The sequence below is a fragment of the Helicoverpa zea genome, chromosome 2 (genome assembly GCF_022581195.2).
Source record: "Helicoverpa zea isolate HzStark_Cry1AcR chromosome 2, ilHelZeax1.1, whole genome shotgun sequence".
Taxonomy (NCBI): Eukaryota; Metazoa; Arthropoda; class Insecta; order Lepidoptera; family Noctuidae; genus Helicoverpa; species Helicoverpa zea.
The window spans coordinates 7,514,865-7,528,727 of record NC_061453.1 but is presented as its reverse complement, the minus strand read 5'-3'; the positions used below and the strand labels follow the sequence as shown (position 1 = coordinate 7,528,727).

General features: G+C 35.1%; 4 protein-coding genes across 5 annotated transcripts in view; 2 read left to right on the top strand and 2 right to left on the bottom strand.

Annotated features, from left to right (window-relative positions):
• The window catches only part of LOC124639853 (pseudouridine-metabolizing bifunctional protein C1861.05), a 106,725-nt gene extending 97,253 nt beyond the window's left edge, over window positions 1-9,472 (top strand). For both annotated transcript variants that reach the window (XM_047177362.1, XM_047177368.1), the window contains exon 11: window positions 8,506-9,472. In XM_047177362.1, the coding sequence (XP_047033318.1) occupies window positions 8,506-9,011 (506 nt within the window). In that variant the 3' untranslated portion in view covers window positions 9,012-9,472. The remainder of the gene's footprint in view (window positions 1-8,505) is intronic.
• On the bottom strand, window positions 2,539-7,523 carry LOC124639976. The gene is made up of 6 exons (XM_047177522.1): window positions 7,303-7,523; window positions 4,465-4,603; window positions 4,216-4,355; window positions 3,813-3,968; window positions 3,639-3,725; window positions 2,539-3,553 (listed from the first exon to the last, which is right to left on the bottom strand). Exons 2-6 carry the CDS (start codon window positions 4,596-4,598, stop codon window positions 3,402-3,404), a joined length of 669 nt encoding a protein of 222 aa, XP_047033478.1. The 5' UTR covers window positions 4,599-4,603; window positions 7,303-7,523; the 3' UTR covers window positions 2,539-3,401.
• On the bottom strand, window positions 9,021-10,562 carry LOC124639962. Its single transcript, XM_047177497.1, has 3 exons — window positions 10,333-10,562; window positions 9,943-10,218; window positions 9,021-9,767 (listed from the first exon to the last, which is right to left on the bottom strand). The coding sequence occupies exons 1-3, from the start codon at window positions 10,466-10,468 to the stop codon at window positions 9,499-9,501; spliced, it is 681 nt and encodes a 226-aa protein (XP_047033453.1). The 5' UTR covers window positions 10,469-10,562; the 3' UTR covers window positions 9,021-9,498.
• A 1,025-nt stretch (window positions 10,563-11,587) lies between these two features.
• On the top strand, window positions 11,588-13,385 carry LOC124636071 (transcription termination factor 5, mitochondrial-like). Its single transcript, XM_047172023.1, has one exon. The coding sequence runs from the start codon at window positions 11,752-11,754 to the stop codon at window positions 13,336-13,338; it is 1,587 nt and encodes a 528-aa protein (XP_047027979.1). The 5' UTR covers window positions 11,588-11,751; the 3' UTR covers window positions 13,339-13,385.
• Window positions 13,386-13,863: the final 478 nt, after the last annotated feature.

Sequence of the window (13,863 nt, the reverse complement as noted above, 5' to 3'; positions counted from 1 at the left end):
CCATTGACTGTTCTACAGTTAACGGAGTGAGCCGTAGGAACGGAAGGTGGATTAGAATGCCCAATAATATCCTACTTAGCACCAGTAGCAAACTTCAGAGCGATAAAGTTATTTGACGAGAGTTGTAACCATGTATTGGACTAGCTAGAGCGATTGATAGAGATGATATCCAATCTTTGTAATGTCCTCCTTTCACTCATTACCTACGTAGCAATTTGGGGACTACTTCTTGAAGAAAACTGTTATGTAGGATAGCGGGACTCCATAACAATATGTAATCGACAGAATCACCTAATCAATGGCACAAAGAGCAACCTTCGGTCAAGCAACCCCTGTGCCATGCGGTAGTAACTTAAGTGTTTACCAAATGGGGTGATTCTTTGTAAAACAAAATAAGAATTTTTTTTTCTTAGCCTTTATCATAGACATACTATAGTAAACAGGACTGCGCACCTTTACCCAAAAAACGAGCCGAGTGAAACAGTTAGTACAGAGGCCGTCTGTCCCTTTCTAATAGGGTGACTATGAGATTAAGCTATGTGAGACAAATTCGAATTTGCTAAGATTATTAAACACAGATTGGTATTGAAATTTTAACTTACACAGTTTGTGACCTTAAAGTACTAATACAACCTTTTAATAATTAGCGGGAATTAGCAGTATAAAAGCAGGAAGATTCGAAGTGAAGTCTGTTTATTTTTGTATTTTTGGCTTCACATATAGACTGCTGAGCCGTTTATGTCACCTTTCTTCATTTTTTGGGAACCTATAACTATAGTACAACATTTAAATAAAACTACTTTTACGGATTTTATCGCGTTATATTAATATTATTTAATCCCGACGTTTCGGATCCTTTACATTACAGCATCCATGGTCACGGGCAGACTAAGGTGTTGGTCGTCTTGATATATTAGTTACAAACAGCTACCCTACATTAAATAATTAAATACCCTACATTAAATGATTAAATAATATTAATATAACGCGATAAAATCCGTAAAAGTAGTTTTATTTAAATGTCTAATATTCGCGTAAGTGTCAGAAATCAATATAATAGTACAACAGTTTAAAATCCATCACCCATATTTTGACTCATTACAAGAATTCATGGGCACCCTAGTTGTTTGATTTACGAAAATGTTATTATTAGCTAACCTGTCGAACGATGTATTGCAATCACTATAGGATTCACTTTTACAAGTATGAACGCAACACTTTTTCACCATTTTGATAGTTTAAATTGATTTAATACAAAAAATATAAACAAAATTTTAAATGCTGATTACGCGCCAAGAATGTTCGGGGTTACCGCAAAAAAATAAAAAAAAGCAAAATACAAATGTATGTTGTTTATGTTTTAAGAATAAATACGAATAAATGAATGCGATTGTTATTAATTTGTTGACTTATAATTGTTAAAATAAGATAAAAATATAAGTGATTCATTTTTTTTTGGGAAGACAAAACTGTTGATCACAATATTTTTTTATGCTGGCGAGGTGTTAGAAAGAGACAAACGGCCTCCGTTCTAACTATCCCTCTCGGCTCGGATTTGCCTCTGTATATTATGCAACCAATTTAGTACCTTATTGCGTTGGAATAGAGTTCATTTTCGTAAATATATATTTTGAGCGTGCGCAATCTTGTTTAGTATATTACATCTATGGCCTTTATTGTCCCACTGCTGGGCAAAGGCCTCCCCATTTTGTCTCCACACCTCTCGATCTTTAGAGTGCTCCCACCAGTCAAGGTTGTAGGCGTCCAGATCGTCACGCCACCTCTTCCGGGGCCTACCACGTCTGCGGTGGCCATCCTGTGGTATCCATTGAGCAACAACATTGGCCCACCTGTCTGGATGCATTCGGCTGACGTGCCCAGCCCAGTCCCATTTTAATTTTGCTGTTTTTTGGCCCACATCGAAGATTCCTGTTTTGGAGCGTATGACGGTATTGCGTACTCGGTCCATCCGCTTGATACCTAAAATACTACGCTCCATTGCTCTTTGGCAAACCTTGAGCTTGGACTTCTGACACTCTGTGAGAGACCAGGTTTGCGCACCGTAGGTTAGGACGGGCAAGATACACATGTAGACTAATTTTCACTTGAGTGAAAGGGGAAGGTCCCCTTTCATGTAGTGTTTCATGGACCAGTAGCTTTTCCAGGCATTCTCGATGCGGCGATCGATTTCCATTTCCTGTCTGTTTTCGAAAGAGACTAACTGGCCCAAGTAGATGTACTCGTCGACATAGTGTAGAGCTTGCCCATCTACCTTGACCCCACGTTTTGTGCTGTTGGTCATTGTTTGTGTCTTGGTCATGTTCATGTGAAGTCCAACCTCTCGGCTCAAGTCTTGGAGCATTTGCTGGAGCTCTTCTGATGTGGACGCAAAAAGGATGATGTCATCAGCAAATCGCAAGTTGGTCAGCCTTTTGCATCCGACGACCATGCCTTTACCTGTCCACTGCACAGTGAGCTTTTTAAAGACTTCCTCCAGCGTACAGGTGAAGAAGGTGACGAAGGTGAAGAAAAATATAATTATGTAAAATAACTTTAATGTTATAATAAGGCAGTTAAGACTGAATCAATTAAATTACAAAAGTACATAATTCTTACACTAATTTTACAATGAACTTGGAGAACTTACTTATAAAATAGATGTAAAATTGTATAAACTGGACGGTATCGTAAGGTACATTGATCTTGTCTTTGTAAATTAATATCAAATAAACAATATAAATATGAAATAAGCAACCAACCAAACTGTTATCAAAATTAAGCAGGAAACATCTGCAAAGGCACTTGATCAAAATTACTTTAGAAAAAAGCAATTTTTCTACTTATAACTAACAAAGTTATGGAATACAATACAAAAGTATTATCAATTCAATATTATCTTTTTTTAAAAGCCTAAAATACAGGTGGTTCTACAATTGGCATATTAATATTGAGAAAAAAGTTGGTAATTAATATATGTATAACTTATTGTAATATTTACGTGCAGTGAGTTCGCTGCTTGCTTGTGTGAATAGCGGAATGTTTCGTCAAAGTTTACAAGTGGAGGTAGTCAGTTTAATTAATAGACCATTCTGGCTATCATTCGAGTGCAAAAATCAACCATAAATCATCTTTTATTCCATACACTCCATAGCTTTGTCAAAATTTGTCCTTACAACTACAACTCAACTAGACAAATAACTACAATATTACAAGTACATAATATTACGTTGATTCAAGTCAATCTGTAAAATATATCTAATAAAAATGTGTTTACTGGTAATAAAAATCTATTCACAGGAATAGCCACTTTATATAGTCGTAAAATTATTTTGGACGGAGCTAACATATATGTTCAGATCTAAACTTATTACTTAATTAACACTAGATGTGTGCGGTCAATGTTATGCTTTAGTTTCGTACTCTAACTCAAATCTTGCTTGAGACTCTTTTATTTTATCGCGCTTCTTTGCTTGGATATTAGATTCAGTCAAAAAGAGGGCTGCAGTCACTAAGCACGCCACTGAACCAACGACACCCAAGCCGAAAGACCAGCCTGTGAAAACAGTGAAAAAGTTATATGAATGATGATTAAAAGTACAAAAAATACTGTAATGCTAATGCACGAAGTAATTACTCACCTAAATAATTGTTGGGATGGTCTGGCATCCATCCGTCTGTGTTTCCCAAGGAGGCAAAAACAATAACAGCAATTACTCCACAAATACCTAAAAACAAATATAATATTGTATTATGAAAATTGTTTTAACTTTGACCCAGCTTTAAATTAGTTCAATCAGCTTAGTTAATCTCACCTGATCCTAGCATAATGTATCCAATGCTTTTTATCAACGTCACATATCTTTTTTGGTCAGGTCCCCAACACAAGAAGTACATCAGTACTAATACTGTAGATATCAAAACTCCCAGTAAACATAACGTAAAGAAAAACTGTGTAGCTATCATGAAACCTGCAACAAAAAAATGTTCGTAAGAATATACTTTTTGAGTCATGGTTAAAGTTCGCATTGATATTTTTTTGCAGTTATTCGATATTCATCTTCGGCGTTATTCTTATAAGCCGTTTTTCACCTTGTCATTATTTATTCAACTTTGGCCCATTTTTCTACAAACATGTTGCATATTTTGTGATGTCATGTCGAACAGTTTAAAGCTATCCCCGCAGTTCACTAGACCGAACAATATAAAAATACATACCGGGAAGTAAATAACCACGGATCTTATCGTATCCAGTCGTGAAGGGATCGTACACCCAACGACATCCTACGAAAAATCTTCTTTGGTACTGATCCAGAGGATCGGGCAGAGACCGGAAGCAGTGGCTCCATAATCCTAATCTGGAAGAGATACACTTTATGAGAAACATCTTTCCCACAAACTCGAATATAATTATCGAATGTTTTTTTGCTGTGTTGTGTCAGCAATTAAGCAAATGTCAGCGTTTACCTATCCAATTTGGCGCCTCTTATTCTGGAGTCGCTGACCAACCAGCTGGGCGTACCGAATGCCAATGCCACCGTAACAAGGGCAATGACAAACACGCCAATGCCACAATTACCGGCCAAACTTCTATTCTTCATTGTCTCTGCAACAAGTTAAAAAATTACGTAAATCTGCGGTATTCTGCGGAGCTTATAATGCTTACATAAGGTGCATAACATAGGACTAGAATTAAAAAGTATATTAAAGAAAGAATTCACGTTCATTTTGAACCCGAACTAACATTTGACCTAAATCTTAGCTGTATTAAGTACCGAAAATATTAAATATACGCTAGTTAATTAAGCTGAGATGAGCCCCTTTTTCAAACACACACACTTAGAATTTTATAGTGTATACCTACATTTGCTTAATTTTTGAGGTCTCGCTCTGTTTTATATTCGAATAGGCGCTTATTCTACTGAATGCATTACAAGCATTGCACAATAATAGAACCATGTGTTTTTGACGCTGCGCTGCCCCAATTAGGGTCGATAAGTTTTAATGAATTAATATGCTCGCTAGTCGTCACTGGCTGGCATAATAACAAGATTCCTGGATCACGACGCGTAAATGCTTTATGATTATATTTCTGTTGGCGTAAATAGGTACCTAGACAGTAAGTAAAATTAATGGTGCTATAACAGTCTTTCTTAGATTTTTTCTTCTTGAATGGTTTTATTCATAATGCCTAAGGACTGCTCGAATCAACTTCTGGATACAAATGTAAAGCCAGGACGAACGATGTTAAAGAGATTTACAGTGTCTAATCCCGTGTGGTATAATCACCAATGGAGCCCTTGCGGACTTAGAGGACCAGCAGATGTCCTCGTAACCATAAGAGTCATGTCTTCGAGTTGATCACTAAACAACGCCGACCACCCGGCGGGCACACAACAAAATTTGGGTGATATTAGTCCGCATCGTATGTTTACACAATAGCAATTAAGAACTGGACTACTGAGATTACTTCAATGTTCAAACCTCAACATTGTACCATTGAAAGGTATTTACCTACATAACTAAAAACACACGTATTATGTATCTTTGATAAATGTATCTCATAAGTGTTAATGGCCATACCATCAAGTTTAGCTGCGCCATTGAGCAAGAGCGCGGTTCTACCGAACACACGCCGTTGTTTACTAAGGTTTTCGGTAAAACAATGACTCAATGTGAGTTGGCTGCTACTTGAAGGTTCAGCGATAAATGAAAATGCAGTATTCTCTCACCTCTGTCTTATATATGTATGCGAAACAAACTAGTGGCGGTGGTCTATAGCTAAAGAGAGATTGAAATATCTAGGGCTATAGGCGAAGTCCCCATTGCCTCTTTCGAAATTAATATATAAAATCAAATAAAAAAAATATTTCATCAAACTAACAAAGATGACTTCTTACAAATTCAGGATGCAGATTAGCTAAGTTCAGAAAATTTATATTAAAATACAATGCCACGAAAAAAAAACCTACCTAAAGGGCATTGTTGAAGTACATGTCCAAAGTGATACAATTACCCTCAATTTTTTAATTAGTTAAATTCAATGTCAAAGCAATTTGTAGGAGCTTTATAAGCATATGTCACTTAACACGAAACAAGGTCATACACCTGAGATGAATAGCAAAATCTAAGTACCTTTGTAAAGGAGTTTCGCAATACAGTCAATGGAGCCAGTGTGAGTAACACAAACAGCATAACATTCACCCAGAAACACAATGCCAAAATGTTCACACGCATTTTAAACTGTGGGAACTAATTAAGTATGCAAAATATTATTTTTTTTGTTTTTTTTTCACTTGTTGGTTTTTTATTTTTATTTTGGGGAAATAAACTGTTAATTGGTAGTGTTTGAACTGTTTAAGAATACTTCAGTATTTATAATTAGATATAGAAAATGCACAGGAAAAAAATTAGGAAGAATATGTAGAAAATTTAAGAAAAATTAGCAGTCAGATATTTAACAATAGATATAAATAGATTGAAAACATTTCATGAATTATTACGCAAACGGTTGGTGTGTAGCAAAGGGTATGCAAGGCTTTTGGGACTTAGAAAACAATGGAAATCTATCGTATAGAATACCTAAAAATATGACGAAAACCATTTGGGCACTTTTTGCCTCCATGAGAACTCGAATACTTTTTATGATGGAAAGATTGCATAGAGATTCTTGTCATTTTTTTTAACAAGTATTGGTAAGTATTTTTGACTTAGATACCTACCCATTTGTTACAAATATATGTATATATAGCGCAAATTAGATAATCATTACCTGTCTGTTAGAATTTCACAATTTGAAGACATTTGATTGGCAATAAATTAAACCACAATATGGATATTGAGATGGATATGATATAGAGATTGGCAATAGATGTAGATATGCAATTACTGCTAACATTTTTATTGTTATCTAAATAGAATGTGACTTACATTATACTTTATTATAATTTCAGTTTTATAAATCTGAAACACAGCAGACTATAATTTACTTTTGTGTACTATTCTGTTGATAAAACTTGTAAATAATTTAATTCAGTAAGTACCTAAATAGCATTGTTTCAAAAATTACAGTGATGGTGGTTGTTATATTAGAATATCAGTTTTTAAATCAATAACCTATCGTTTACACTTCTAAAGTACTTAAACAAGAAAAGGAATGCAAAACATAGCAACAATAATGAGAGGCTTTAAGATTTGAATCGAAACTTTTTTAAACTGTTTAAAAATATACTTTCGAAAAGAAACTTGAATTAACCGTTTGTGAATCAGAAGTAAGTAATTAATAGGTGTGTAAAGTTTTCTCACCTGTAGTTTTGTATCAGAATCACAAAATTTGTTAAAATGCTTACATACAGCTCACTACTCCAATTCGTTCACTGTAATCGTTCAATGTAAATCAGTTTGTAATTTAAAAACTTTGTATTAAATAAACACAAATGTTGGGCAATTGTAATGTGATGAGAGTGATCAACGCCCAAGACGACCAAATATCCAACAAACACCAACAACCGTTCCGTCTTCGCCCGTTGACATTGACACTGACAGTTGGACGGTGACGTTGACGTTTGAACTTCCATGAGAGACACTATGGAAGGGAAAAATAAGGATAGCTTATAATAACGCTTTTATACTGATAAGATAAAGAGGAAACCTTTTTTGTTTTTTTTTTGTACCTACCCTAAAGCGTAAATCTCAGCTCAAATTCCAAACGTAGTTGGAAAAGTCTCGGGAGATAACGATGATGATTTATACTTACCCTAGGCCCTAAAGGATCCGAAACTACGGAACTGAACCGAACTGGCTAGACTGTTCCCGAGTAATATAGGCTACTTATACTTTATTTGGGTAAATAGCTAGTCTATACTAATATTATAAAGAGGAAAACTTTGTTTGTTTGGTTGTAATGGATAAGCTCAAAAACAACTGGACCGATTTTAAATATTCTTTCACTGTTAGAAAGCTATATTATCTGCGAGTAACATAGGCTATATTTTATCCCGGTGCGGGCAGTAGCTTCCACGGGACGCGGGTGAAACCGCGAGAAACAGCTAGTCATTTATTAAAATTTAAAGACCAGTATGTCGTCAACATATTATCACAGGCTCATTTATTCTTTTCAATAGGATATATTTATTTCTAGCCACGGGTGTGCGGCTGCACCTAGTTCTAACCACTATGATGAAGGCTAACACCTAGTCCTATCCGAAGAGTGGCCTGCTATACCTAGCTTTAGCCGGCTAGAACTAAGTAGGTGTAACCGCACTTCGGGCTTTAGCCGTAACATATATACTCGTGCCTGTACACGTCGCGTCGTCATCGTCGTCTCACCGCACCGCCTTAGGATGCTGCTTAAAGGCCTTTCCCAAAATGGAGGGATTTGATTTGTTTTTGAGTTACCTACTGTAACTGACTACACATAATATTTATGTAAAAAAAATACTTTTGGCGCTGTGGAAAATGATCATTGGTCATTATGAAAATTTAATAATAAAAGTGTCTGTGTTTCAGTATTTTTCGAGCCAACAGACAGAAGAAAAGCTCCAAAGATTATTCAACATCAGCAAATATCCTATGCTTCACCAAACTTATCCGAATTACGAGCTATGGCGCAAAAACTTGAAGCATCCCAAGGGACTCACATTAAGGGTAACAGTGAGATAACCGAAATTATAAAATTATATTCAACAGTCTCAAAAGTGATTAAATTCGTAATTGTAACGATGGGATCCAAAGGGGTTATTACTATGAGAAGAAACACATCACATAATATAGTCACGAAATTTTACCCAACTGAACCCATGCCTAAAATCGAAAATGTGTCAGGAGCAGGAGATTGTTTTGCAAGTGGCTTTATTTTTGGTATGCTCTCTGGACTTCAGGAATCACAAAGCATATACATAGGATTTGAAGCTGCCAAGATGGCGCTGCTGTGCCGAAACACAGTGCCTCCTAACTTAAACAATCTTATGAATACAACATGTTATGAAGATGCAAAATATGAGCTTGTAAAATGAAATAGAAAATTTTATTAAAATTATATATTTTTAAGGCACACAATCTTATACATAACTAAACACAAGCTTAATAAGTGATCATATATTGTCGTGAATATGTTTTACTGTTTAAATATTCAAAACAAAACAGATGATTTGGTTAGGCAACAAAAAGTATCATACATTCTATCCAGCCACCTATTGCAATCTAAACTATTACTTAAAAAGCCTAGTTACTCAGTTCTTTCTTTACTATGATATCAGTACATTTTAAATTGCTACTCAGATCCAAACTTATGTTTAAGTGAGTATAATTTAATACTGAGTCTATGTTATGTACCCTAACTAATAAAGTAAAAAAAACACATTTTGGACGGACAATTAGTCTATAACTACATTAACTTTAAGTAACATTAATTTACATGTCAAAAAAAATTGTAAAATTTGTAAAAAAATGTATAAAAAAGTTAAAAGATCTGAAAGGACGGCGTTTTAATCTAATTACTGCTTAAATGTCAGTATGTCCTCCTGTATACCCAACCTTCCTTTCATGCATAGTATAAGATGATGGCTCCCGGCTTTGCATCTCATGTAGTCTCTTATACTTTTGAACTCGAGCTTCTACCAAGAATAGGATGCCAGCGGGGAAGAGGAACACTACCCCTACCACACCAAGAGCAAATGCCCAGCCAAGATCATTGTGTTCCCAATTGGGCATCCAGTCTCGACCATCACCTCTGGCCCCAAAAGTGACCACAGATATGATGCCCGAAAATCCTGACAAAAACAAAGAAAATTATTACAAAATGCTTGAAATGTTCTGTAAAATACTTTCATGTTAAAAGTTTTGATATAATCATATACACTTAGTAGTAAACTAAATTCACTTTTATCAGCAAATTTTCATTGGTAGCAGTTATTAACAACAAAAAAAAAACAAAATATAACAAACCTCCAATCACAAGCACAGTGCCTAATGTTACCAGAAGCGTTAAGTACTTGTCATCATCTCTATCCTTCTTCATATAAAGGTAAGACAAAAACATCGACAGTATAACACAACACATGGATATAGTGAAAAAGAATTGTGTTGCAATGAAGAAACCAGGCAGTAGTATGTCATGAATAATGTAATATTCTTCTTCAAATATCCACCAGCAACCAGTAAATACTGTATCATACCAATGATGGATTTCTTCGAAACCTTGGAAACACACCTCCCATAAGCCTGAGAATGAATAAGAAAAGCAGTTATTGATGCATGTTATTGAGTAAAACACCAATATTACCCGTGTTCACACAGCATTGTACTTCTTTTGTATAAAATACCAGTACATCTTACCAATTTTTATAAACTTCGGGTTCTTAAGTTTTCCGTCTGTAACAAGCCAGTATGGACTAACGAAGGCAATAATAATGAATAGTGAAGCAAATACAAAGAATCCAAGTGCAAACAGTCCTGTTTTAGACTTTGCCATTTTTCTGAAAGTAAACAAATCGGTAAAAGTTTACGCCCTACGCCTGGAAACTTATTCAACGGTTGACGTCAATCAAAGCTTAATCTGTCAAACAAACTGCTGTCAAGTCTATGAAGTGAAGCCACAGAGTACATTTTAAAGTGAAGCCATGTTGTGGATGTGAAGATCCAAAATAAAAAAAATGCCGTCCATAATCATAGCCAAGTGGCCAAGATCATCCTCCAGCAATAGGCTGCAAACATGTGAAACTTAAAAATTCTCATTTTGTTTAGTGTTTACCATCGATATATATGTACTACGTACTAGATAGAACGTTCCGAACAAAAAGCTTACCACACTGAACTGCACTGCAGACTATGCAGTGCCCAAAATGGCAAATCAGAGCGATTTTGACACCTGCGTCAGATGGATGTCTATGAAACTACAATTATAAAATAGAAAATACATATCAAGGTATAAACTTACACATATAAACTATTCGAGAGTCAAGTTAGTAAAATTACACGCTGTTCATGCTATTACAACGCTTGTATATCATACTTTTCATTTACAATTCAATTTTACAAATATGCATTAATTTGTTCCCGCCCGCCATCTTGAATTATGGATTAAGAAAATCGTGCAGAAACAGATGTGCCATAAAACTAGCAGTAGGTAAAATATCAATGAAAACAGACTTCACTTTGTCATGGTATGTTCTTACTTTCAAGAAAAAATAATTAAATTCGCGAAAATTTGTGATAGCCCTCTTAAGAAAAAAAACATCGTAATTAATATTAAAAACCCTAAAAATAAGTTCCTGGTTTTAATATATTACATGATTTTGCATTCAATTAGATATAAATAAACTTTTTGATATATTATATACATGATTTTGAATTCACTTAGATATAAACTTTTTGAGTAATGAAACATGTAGGCAAAATACGAGCGACACTTCTGCAATTAACATCAATGAGGATGACTACATGTCACAATACGTCAACGAAATGTCAACAGACGACATAGCGGGTAAATTATTTGTATGGATGTTCTTGTCTATCGCTAGAATATATGTCAATGGTGTTTACTTGGTTTTTCTTTTATATTACTTACCCCCGCTTACCCCCCGTAAAGGCCAAAAATATTTACTTACTGTCAACGTCAAGTGTCAATTTGTCAAGTCAATGTCAATGACAAATATATCGTACGAGCAAGCAAGCAAGACTGCCTGTAGCGAGTTAGAATTGCAATATTTATTTTGAATTGTATTTCAAATAATTATGCATTAATTTTTATACTATATGCAGTGCCTACTCATGAATTCGAAAAGGTATAACCTTATGCGCCACCTCTATAGAGGATGTCGTTATTTTCGGGAAAGTGCAACGAATGTGGAAAGCCCAATTTATGTAAAAAGATTAAGCAAGTATTTAAACATTAGTGAAAGCAAAGCACAATATATGTGTATGAAGCATCCTATAATAACTAAATTAAATGATGAAAAACTTAAAGAATTAATCGATTCTGTAAATGAAATGGGATTCTCTAACGATTCTCTTGTTGAAGAATCAGCAGTGTTTGGAATATTGCCTGTTACCTTAAAATTTCGATACAAAGTTTTAGAAGAATGTGGCATACAGAATATATCCCTAGAATTTTTAACAACATATTTAACTATTATTAAACAAATACCTATTGGAGAGTTGAAGAGATTAGGATACATACTTCCACATATTAATGTTGAAAACAAACTCGCAAGCTACATGAGCCAGTGGCCAACCTCCCTTACCACATTGATTGACAGAGACATAAATGCCTCATCATTGTATACACTCCGCTTAAAGATAATTCAAAGATATCTTGAACTTGTGCTTGATCTAACAAATGAAGAATTTTGTAGAGGTCTCAAAACATATCCTACTATTAAACATCGGCCTTTACAATACATTAATGAAACATTGACAATATTACAATCACAAATAATGATGCCTAATCAAAAAATCAAAGCGAACCTGTATCTGATACACGTGGATCCAGAAAATTTAAAGAAATTAATATACAACTTTCGTACTATGGGTGGAATTGATATCAAAGAAGTTATTAGGATGCATCCAAAATTAGCCACAAGAAATTATTCTACCATGCTAGAAATAAGAAAGCTGTTGGAAGAGTATGGAATAGGGAATGAGGCACAGAGAAGATGTTTTGGTATATACACTTTGGCCCCTGCAACAATCAGAGAAAGATTGGAACAAGCCAAACACATACCAGAATTTAGCACATTTATAAATCATCCAAGATTTCTGAAGATGATACACTATAACACAATAGCAATAAAGCGACTGCACAAATTATACAGTCAGAACAAAAAGTGTGTTAGTTTAAATGTCCTGTCTGGTAGCGAGGCACATTATGAAACATTTGAAAAAGCACCTGGTGACAGGTTAGGGAAAGGAAAAGATTTAATCTTCTGTATATCACAGTCCTTAGGAAAGAAATACAATATGACACATGTGCGAAATGTTATAAAGAGGCACCCTTTCTGGATAAACACTCCAGTGCTTCAAGTAAAATATGTTTATGAGCGACTGTCCCCAGAATACAGTGATCAAGATATTTATGAAAATTGTAGTATTCTATTATATCCTTGGAAAAAAATAAGGGAAACTCTTAACATATTGGATAAAAGATTGATGCAAAACTATACACCCTTATTCCAAGACAATTTCAACTATGAATCTTTGAGTAAATCTCAGAAGTTGAGTTTAGTTTTGTATTTACTGGAGAAGAACCACTATTTTTCTGGTAACGGAATATGGACTGAAGAGAAATATAAAAATGTGGATAAGTTAGAAGACAACAATTTGGACCAGCGTCAAATTATGTGACTGTAATTTTTTTATTGCATTGCAATAATAAATAAAAATGCTGTTAAGTTGTTTTATACCTACTTAACTCATACCCATTCCATTAATCTTGTGCCCATTTTTATATAACAATCAGTCTTTACCTAAACTTACTAAGGAAGAGGGTTTAGAAGGAGCTCACATCGGTGTTTAGTCAATGATGAAGTATCTAGCTAGATCTACCGCCTGTGGAACTTCGTGGAGTTTTTTCGACGTTAAGTATTCAAGCTAGAAGACGGCCTCCTGCCGAGATTCTACGCTGGAATCGTGCGATTCATAACTGTCAGTCATAAGGCTAATCGGAGGGTAGATAGCTAGGTACCACAGTATTGATGTTCGGCTAGAGCGTTCCTCTTCGTCGGATTGCCCAACCGTACATTGTCATGCTAGCGATGGGAGAGGTGGATTATTTGAGAGAGCGATCTTTTCCCGGTAGAAGTAAGAGACTACTGTTTGGGCGCTGGCACGTGGGTGTTGAGATGTAGGTGGCTCGCTACTCGCTATCCA